Raw genomic sequence first — 9620 nt, 5'->3', positions numbered from 1 at the left:
TGATACGAATTAGATTTAGTAAATAACGAGAGTAAAATTGTATTTCATCAAATAATAAATGGTGTATCAATTGTTTTGTGCCTGACGACCGAAAAACCGAGTGGACGCGTACTTCTAAGACGCGAAAATAGCACATTGCGATAAATATTATCATATGCCTCGGTGAGTTGTCCGCCTAAGGTGACATAGGTTTAAACCACGGCTGAGGTAATATTTTCCGCAGTAAATTCTTTTTCAAAATTATAATCAGGTGGGTCGAATAATATTAATTTTGGATTTAAACAGTGTATAAATTTATAACATTGTTGTATAAGAATAAATTTATTATAATTTGCAATTATGCATAAAAAATACAGTGGCTGAACACTTTCAAATTTACCTGAGTTGTTAACACTTCGCCAACAGCACAATAAATGCACATGTGACCGAACGTATTGGTGAAGATGCTTACAATATATATTATGTGAAAGATCGTAAAATGCTGTTTATTTTCGAGCATCTAGTTGTATCATTAAAAGTTGCAATTATATGTAATATTCATGTTAGTAAGATATTTATATTTTCAGTACTAAATATTATTAAAAACCTTTTTATCATTTCTTCTATTCACAAAATCTTTTAAAATTAGGGTAACACTTAGTTTTAAAAGGAATTTTTTAACATCTATGCTTTCTTGTATTATTAACGAAAGTAAAACCTTTATTATGTAAGAAAACACTATACGTATAATCCTAGTTGCATTGAGAAATTTGTTTGTATCAAAGTAATTTAAATTAAAAATTGGTGATATGTAATAAATATAACAATGTTTCAAAACATTTACTGAAAAATAAGTTTAAAAAGTATTAGCAAAATCAACAACATAAATAAAAAATAGAAGTAAAATTAGTTGTAATTATTGTGAGATATTTGATGTAAAAATATAAAGTTTTTCTATATTTAAACTGTGTGATATAAAAAAATCCTAACTAAACTTTTATCAATATACTTACATTTATTATCCAAAAACCATAGAAAGCGAAAAGAATACCGAAATATAGAAATAAAACCATCAATATTATGTTGAATATATCTTGAATATGATGAATAGCTCTATAAAAATGATTGTATAACAATTGCAATATCGAATAAAATATTAATCTGAAATGTATTACAATACATATATAAATGTATTACAATACATATAGGTACCTAAGTAGCCGGATATGTTCTTTCACACAATTTTTTAAAACGTTGTTGTAATTTGTAACATTATGTATATACATGAGGCGATTTCTTAGAATATCCAATTGGCCACAGACATGAAATACCGAGAGACTAAGAAAATTGTCAACGCCTGTATAACACATAGTATTGAGGAATAAGGTAAAACTTTGAATAGTGAATGTTAGTTCATATTGTGGACTTTTAGTTGTGTCGTAGATATAATATGTCTGTAGTGGTAATGGTCTCCCCAGATCAGTGATATTAGACAGGTATCTCACCGAGTGGCCAAATATGGGTAAAACAACTATAACAAACCAACCCACTCCCATTAAGCTGTACGCAAATGTTATAATAATGCGCGGAATTTGCGCTCTTGCGATCATCGTTGTTTTTTCCTGTTGTGTTTTCACCTTTAACCAATCGTAAGCGATCAGATTTATTATTGCTGTGACTGCTATAGAAACATGGTAACAAAGAAGATTAATGAGAATATAGATTTATTTTGTTGCTTAAAAAATGTAATATAATTTAAAACTTTTAACTTCGTTTCTGAATGGTAAATTAAAAGTTTCGTTAGGTTTAGATATAAGATATCCACGAAAATATTTTAAATTTAATAACTAATTTGCAACTGTATTTACGTTTTCTCTTCCACCAGAAGATTGCGAATCTTAGGACGCAAGTGATGACTGGTAAAGTGAGCTGCAAGTTATCTGTCAGTAATAAAATGTCGAAATGGATTTTTATCATTGAATGTATTGCAGGAATCGCAACAAAGAATAACATCAATGAGAAAACGAGAAGCGCATGTACATTGCACATACGTTTTTCCCATGTTGTTTGTTCGGACTTAGGCCAAAGTCCAATTATCACTAGACTATATCGATTTAATTTCACTGCCCATTCGAAATCTACCTTTTACAAAAATTTTAGTATTTGTTAAAAGTTTTTACATAAGAAAAATTATCGCTTGATATTAATCCTGAGTAATCTAGAATATGTGCCAATTATAATAACTTTAAAAATAAGGAAGCGATAATCTTGTCAAATAATTTATTTATTTCGGTAAGTTTTCGTAGAATATGTTTAGGAGGATCTCACACATAAAAGAAATGGAATATATATAAATCAATATTACTTATTTACCACATAAGCAATATTACACATAAAATGCAATAACATGTTTACAATTTAAAAAAATTAATCGAAAATTTATTGTAATGACGTAATTATAAATAATTTTGATATCAATAAGAAAAAATCTGATTTAACATAACTTACATGTAATAATTATTCTATTGATACAATATAATAACACATAAAAATTGAAAAACCTTGACAAGTCTATTATTTCAATCGTCATAATATAATTATAATTTACAAATATGCAAAAATAATAAAGAAATTTGTACTTATAGACGAATATAATTATGAATGACAAACGTATCTTCCTTTCGACATAGCTTTGTTCGTCTAACCTTTTTCTAATACTAATACATTATGGTGATTGCTCTGAGAAATGCGATGAGAAGTACTTTTATACGTAAGAAATTTTGATGTTTCCATATTGAATGTACGGTGTAGACTGACAGTTAATTCTTTCTTTATTGCAAACGACGTCAGCTATAGATAGCTATAAGACGATATTCAGTGTGCATAATAAAAATTCTTAAAAACAGGAGATATTCCATGTGCACTAAACGGAAATTTAAAAACTTGAAATATACCCTCTTGTTGTACAACTTTGAATAACTACAGTGCAACAACGTTCGGAGTGTTCATAAATAAAAACTGAGGTAATGACTGGTGGATAAGTCTCTGGTCTCACGGCAGTTTATGTAGATGTATTGATCATGTTTCGGTCATGTCATGGTAATCGATCATGAGTTGGCTATAGCCTTGCCATGTCTATAGACATCTGGATATTGTATTACTTTTATTATTTTCATCATTTCATAATAAGTTGAGTTAAATGGGGAAATAAATAGGTAAGAGCATTTTTCTTTTTGTGTTGTGATATTAATATAGAATTACTTTATTCTGTATTATCACATATGTATTATTTTTATTAACAGCATGTTACATAAATCATCTCCTCTATTTCTACAAACGTACAAAAATGTTTAGTTAACGTTACACAGTTTTCTCGAGTTTTCATTTATTTATACTTATTTTTAATCGATGTTATTCAATCATTATTTTTAGAGTAAACAGGTAAAATACCTGAAAAATACTTACATGCCGGTTTTACTTTTCAACATGAATATTGTTTGAATTTAGACATTTGCTATAGCAAGACAGTTTCTGTAGAAACGTATCATAGAATTCTAGTCCCATGCAATTTACATTTTTAACTTCTAATACGATACTATTTATTATTTTTATTTTAATGGTACCTACACAATATATTCGAGTTACCCCTATCTTTATTTTATTAGTAGCCAAGCTAACCTTCTCTCTATTATCTGGTAGCTTTTATTTTCAATAAATAAAAAACTTACTCAGTTTAATTATAATAGTAACATAAATTTTATTACATTAATTTACCATTCACAATTATATCATGTAAAGTTTTCAATTTTATACTAAACTTCAATTTTATATCACAAAATTTGAATTATTTGAACAACTCTTTGGTTAAATCTTTAATTCGTGTATTTATTTCACATTTTCGATTGATTTCTTGTAGTAAGTAATACGGATAAGTAACCAGCTGACGTTTTCAATAGCTATATAATAAAATATACGTTAATAACATTGCAATGACAGATGCAAGTTGAATATATTTTTTAATAAATGAATTGTTAAAATACTTAATATTTATCGTATTAAATATTGGAAACCTTTTAAATGCTTCAGAAGAAAATTTGTATACGTATACATATATTATAAATAATTTCACATTATTCTTAGTTTTTATTTAACTCTACTTGTTGTATAAAAAAGTACATTAGTAATTAAATTAAAGTCATACTTGAAATTTAAAATAACTTACGTTACAAAATGTAGCCATTGTCAACGGAAACACTTTACCAATATTAAGATAAAGAGGCTTACTGGATCTTATCATTAAAAGAATTAAGTTCCAAGCTTTTCTTGGATCGATAGTATACCATTCATTGAAATATACAGCATGATGAATTTGATCACACTCCAAGTCGTCATAAATAAATAAAAATGTTAGTTACAAATTGATGAAATCACTTGCTGTAATATTTATAAAATTTATATGCAGTTTTGAAATGTGCGTATTCCAATTTTAACTAGTTGAACTTTAGATCACGTTGAAATTGTTTAAGATTTTTTATTAATACTTTGAACGTCACAAATATGTATTGATATAAATTATATTTCGTAAATGATGAGTATAAAATTGTATTTCATAAAATTATAAATGGCGTATCAAATGTTCTGTGTCTGAAGACCGATAAACCGAATGGAAATGTATTTCTACAACAAAAATATCAGTACATTGTTTATTGCGATAAATATTATCATATGCCTTGGTGAGTCGTCCGCTTAAGGTGAACGGGGTTTAATCCATGGCTGAGGTTATATTTTCCGCAATAAATTCTTTTTCAAAATTATAACCAGTAGGGTCGAATAATATTAATTTTTCATTAAAACTGTATGTAAATTTATAACATTTATGTAGAATAAATTTATTATAATTTGCAATTATGCATAAAAAATACAGTGCCTGAGAGACTGAACAATTTCAAATTTACCTGAGTGGTTAACAATTCGCCAACAGCACAATAAATGCACATGTGACCAAATGTATTGGTAAAGACGGTTAAAATATATATAATTTGAAGGATCGTAATACGCTCTTGACTTTCGAGCATCTAATTATATCATTAAAATATACAATTATATGTAATATTTAAATGTTACTTTGATATATATGTATACATATGTATATTGTCAGTACTAAATATTATTAGAATTCGTGTGCTATATTATCATTTCTTCTATCCGTAAAATCTTTTAAAATTAGGGTAACATCTAGATTAAAAAGAAATTTTTCAACATCTATTTTTTTCTTGTATTTTTAATGGAAGTAGGTTTGTATTATTATTTATAACGCAAGTAAAACAGTTATTATTTAAGAAAACACTACATGCATATTAATGATTACATTGAGAAATTTTCTTCTATCAAAGTAATTTAAATAAAAATTTGGTGATAAGTAATAAATATAACAATGTTTCGAAACATTTAATGAGAAATAAGTTCAAAAAGTAACAGAAAATTAACAATATATATAAAAATAGAAGTAAAATTAGTCGTGATTATTGTGAGATATTTGATGTAAAAATATAAAGTTTTTCTATATTAAATCTGTGTAAAATATAAAAAAATCATTACTAAATGTTTACCAATATACTTACATTTATTATCAAAAAACCATAGAAACCAAAAAGAATACCGAAATATAGAAATAATACCATCAATATTATGTTGAATACATCTTGAATATGATGAATAGCTCTATAAAAAATATATATATTGTGTAGCAATTATAATGCCGAATAGAATATTGATCTAAAAGATATCAAAATATATAAAGATATACCTAAGTAGCCGGATATGTTCTATCACACAATTTTTTAAAACGTTGTTGTAATTTGCGACATTATGTATATACATGAGGCGATTCCTTAGAATATCCAATTGGCCAGAGACATGAAATACCGAGAGACTAAGAAAATTGTCAACGCCAGTATAACACATAGTATTGATGAGTAAGGTAATACTTTGAATAATAAATGTTAGTTCATATTGTGGACTTTTGTTTGTGTCGTAGATATAATATGTCCGAAGTGGTAATTGTCTCTCCAGATCAGTGATATTAGACAGGTATCTCACCGAGTAGCCAAATATGGGTAAAACAACAACAACAACCCAGGTCATTCCCATTAAGCTGTACGCACATATTATGATAATGCGCGCAATTTGCGCTCTTGCGATCATAGTTGTTTCTTCCTGTCGTGTTTTCGCCTTTAACCAATCGTGAGCGATCATATTTATTATTGCTGCGACTGCTATAAAAACATGGCAACGAAGAAGATTAATGTGAGTATAGATTTATTTTGTTGTTTAAAAAATGTAATATAATTTAAGATATTTAACTCTGTTTCTGAATAGTACATAGAAAGTTTAGTTAGGTTAAAATATAAGATATCTATGAAAATATTTTAAATCCTTTAATAACTAAGTTGTAACTGTATTTACCTTTTCTCTTCCACCAGAAGATTGCAAATTTTAGGACGCAAGTGATGACTGGTAAAGTAAATTGCAAGTTATCTGTCAGTAATAAAATGTCCAAATGGATTCTTATCATGGAATGTATTGCAGGAATCGCAACAACGAATAACATCATTAAGAAAACGAGAAGTACATGTACATTGCGCATACGTTTTTCCCATGTTGTTTGTTCGGACTTAGGCCAAAGTCCAATTACTATGAGACTATATCGATTTAACTTCACTGCCCATTCGAAATCTATTTTTTACAAAAATTTTGCTACATATAACATTTTTTTAATACGGATAAATACCGCTTGATATTAATCGTAATTAAGTAAGAAACATGTACTAATTAAATTAACTTAAAAAATACGATAGTTATAATATTATGGAATAATATATTTATTTCAGTAAGGTTTTGTAGAATATGTTTAGGATCTCACACATAAAAGAAATGAAATATACGAATTTAATATTACTGATTTATCATATAAGCACTATTACACGTAAAATGCAATAATGTATTTACAATTTAAGAAAATAAATTGCAAATTTATTGTAATGACGTAATTACAAACAATTTTGATATTGAGAAGAAAAAATTTCCTTTGACGTAACATACATGTAACAATTATTATATTTATATCATACAAAAACAGATAAATTGAAAAACTGTGACAAGTCCACTATTTCAAACGTCATAATATAATTCCAATTCACAAATATGCAAGAGCAATAAAGAAAGTTTTACTTATTAACGAATCATATAATGAGTGATAACCGTATCTTCCTTTCGACATAGGTCTATTAGTCTAACCTTTTCCTAATAGTAACCCATTATGATATGTGCTTTGAGAAGTGCGATGAGAAGTATTTTCATATGTAAGGAAATTTGATGTTTCCATATTGAACGTACGGTGTAGACTGACAGTTAATTCTTCCTTTATTGCAATCGACGTCAACTGTAGATAGCTAAAAGACGATATTTCCTGTGCATAATAAAAATTCTTAAAAACAGGAGATATTCCATGTGGACTAGAAGGAAATTTAAAAAAACTTTAAATGTACCCTCTTGTTGTACAACTTTGGAGAACTACAGTGCAACAACGTTCGGAGTGTTCATAAATAAAAACTGAGGTAATGACTGGTGGATAAGTGGTTCTCTGGTCTCACGGCAGTTTATGTAGATGTATTGATCATGTTTCGGTGCAGTGGTAATCGATCATGAGTTGGCTATAGCCTTGCCATGTCTATAGACATCTGGATATTGTATTACTTTTATTATTTTCATCATTTCATAATAAGTTGAGTTAAATGGGGAAATAAATAGGTAAGAGCATTTGTCTTTTTGTGTTGTAATATTAATATAGAATTACTTTAATCTGTATCATATATGTATCATTTTTATTAACAGCATGTTACATTAATATTCTCCACTATTTCTATGAACGTACAAAAATGTTCAGTTAGCGTTAAACAGTTTTCTTGAGTTTTCATTTATTTATACTTATCTTTAGTCGATGTTATTCGATTATTATTTATAGAGTAAACAGGTACCATTCCTGAAAAATACTTACATGCCGGCTTTACTTTTCAACAGGAATATTGTTTGAATTTAGACATTTGCTATAGCAAGACAGTTTCTGTAGAAACGTATCATAGAATTCTATTCCCATGCACTCGATGCATTTAATATTTTTCAATTTGTAATACGATACTATTTATTATTTTTATTTTAATGGTACGTGCACCATATGTTCGAGTTACTCCTCTCTTCATTTTATTAGTGGCTAAGATAACCTTCTATCTATTATCTGGTAGCTTTTATTTTCAATAAAGAAAAAACTTAATCAGTTTAATTATAATAGTAACACAAATTTTATTACATTAATTTACCATTCACAATTATATCATGTAAAGTTTTCAATTTTATACTAAACTTCAATTCTATTATATATCACAAAATTTAAATTAGTTGACCAACTCTTTGGTCAAATCTATAATTCGAGTATTTATTTCACATTTTCGATTGATTTCTTGTAGTAAGTAATACGGATAAGTAACCAGCTGACGTTTTCAATAACTATATAATAAAATATACGTTAATAACATTGCAATAACAGATGCAAGTAGTATATATTTTTAAATAAATGAATCGTTAAGATACTTAATATTTGTCGTATTAAATGTTGGAAACATTTTAAATGCTTCAGAAGAAAATTTGTGTACATATAAATAATTTCACATTATTCTTAATTTTTATTTTACTCTGCTTGTTTTATAAAAAAGTACATTAGTAATTAAATTAAAGTCATAGTTGAAATTTAAAATAACTTACGTTACAAAATGTAGCCATTGTCAACGGAAACACTTTACCAATATTAAGATAAAGAGGCTTATTGGATCTTATCATTAAAAGAATTAAGTTCCAGGCTTTTCTTGGATCGATAGTGTACCATTTATTTAAATATACAGCATGATGGATTTGGTCACACTTCAAGTCGCCATAAATAAATAAAAATGTTAGTTACAAATTGGTGAAATCACTTGCTGTAATATTTATAAAATTTATGTGCAGTTTTGAAATGTGCGTATTCCAATTTTAACTAGTTGAACTTTAGATCACGTTTAAGATAAATTGTTTAAGATTTTTTATTAATACTTTGAACGTCACAAATATGTATTGATATAAATTATATTTCGTAAATGATAAGTATAAAATTATATTTCATAAAATTATAAATGACGTATCAAATGTTCTATGTCTGAAGACCGATAAACCGAATGGAAACGTATTTCTACAACAAAAGTATCAGTACATTGTTTATTGCGATAAATATTATCATATGCCTTGGTGAGTCGTCCGCTTAAGGTGAACGGGGTTTAATCCATGGCTGAGGTTATATTTTCCGCAATAAATTCTTTTTTAAAATTATAACCAGTAGGGTCGAATAATATTAATTTTACATTAAAACTGTATGTAAATTTATAACGTTTGTGTAGAATAAATTTATTATAATTTGCAATTATGCATAAAAAATACAGTGCCTGAGAGACTGAACAATTTCAAATTTACCTGAGTGGTTAACAATTCGCCAACAGCACAATAAATGCACATGGGTAATTATTTAGATTAACACACCCACCTCCAATAACCTTGGG

At 27.3% G+C, this 9620-nt stretch overlaps 3 protein-coding genes across 4 annotated transcripts; all 3 read right to left on the bottom strand.

Annotated features, from left to right (window-relative positions):
* Positions 1–337: 337 nt before the first annotated feature.
* On the bottom strand, positions 338–2787 carry LOC105556744. Its single transcript, XM_012003845.1, has 6 exons — positions 2685–2787; positions 2031–2117; positions 1848–1919; positions 1192–1660; positions 993–1092; positions 338–499 (listed from the first exon to the last, which is right to left on the bottom strand). Exons 1-6 carry the CDS (start codon positions 2770–2772, stop codon positions 338–340), a joined length of 978 nt encoding a protein of 325 aa, XP_011859235.1. The 5' UTR covers positions 2773–2787.
* Positions 2788–3230: 443 nt separating this feature from the next.
* Positions 3231–7577, bottom strand: LOC105556745 (odorant receptor 30a-like). 2 transcript variants are annotated; one of them, XM_012003846.1, is made up of 8 exons: positions 7527–7576; positions 7276–7447; positions 6445–6714; positions 5786–6254; positions 5601–5700; positions 4935–5054; positions 4202–4357; positions 3231–3935 (listed from the first exon to the last, which is right to left on the bottom strand). In XM_012003846.1, the coding sequence occupies exons 2-8, from the start codon at positions 7361–7363 to the stop codon at positions 3870–3872; spliced, it is 1269 nt and encodes a 422-aa protein (XP_011859236.1). In that variant the 5' UTR covers positions 7364–7447; positions 7527–7576; the 3' UTR covers positions 3231–3869. The 2 variants fall into 2 exon arrangements, with proteins under 2 accessions (XP_011859236.1, XP_011859237.1); XM_012003847.1 differs by lacking the exons at positions 3231–3935; positions 4202–4357 and adding an exon at positions 4375–4413 and having other exon boundaries at positions 7527–7577.
* An 806-nt stretch (positions 7578–8383) lies between these two features.
* Positions 8384–9576, bottom strand: LOC105556747 (odorant receptor Or2-like). The gene is made up of 3 exons (XM_012003848.1): positions 9535–9576; positions 8797–8952; positions 8384–8541 (listed from the first exon to the last, which is right to left on the bottom strand). The coding sequence occupies exons 1-3, from the start codon at positions 9574–9576 to the stop codon at positions 8476–8478; spliced, it is 264 nt and encodes an 87-aa protein (XP_011859238.1). The 3' UTR covers positions 8384–8475.
* Between the last annotated feature and the right edge of the window lie 44 nt (positions 9577–9620).

Source organism: Vollenhovia emeryi, unplaced genomic scaffold, assembly GCF_000949405.1.
Source record: "Vollenhovia emeryi isolate VEMERY1.0 unplaced genomic scaffold, V.emery_V1.0 DF939807.1, whole genome shotgun sequence".
Lineage (NCBI taxonomy): Eukaryota > Metazoa > Arthropoda > Insecta > Hymenoptera > Formicidae > Vollenhovia > Vollenhovia emeryi.
The sequence above is the reverse complement of the archived record's forward strand: the minus strand, read 5'-3'. Positions and strand labels throughout refer to the sequence as shown.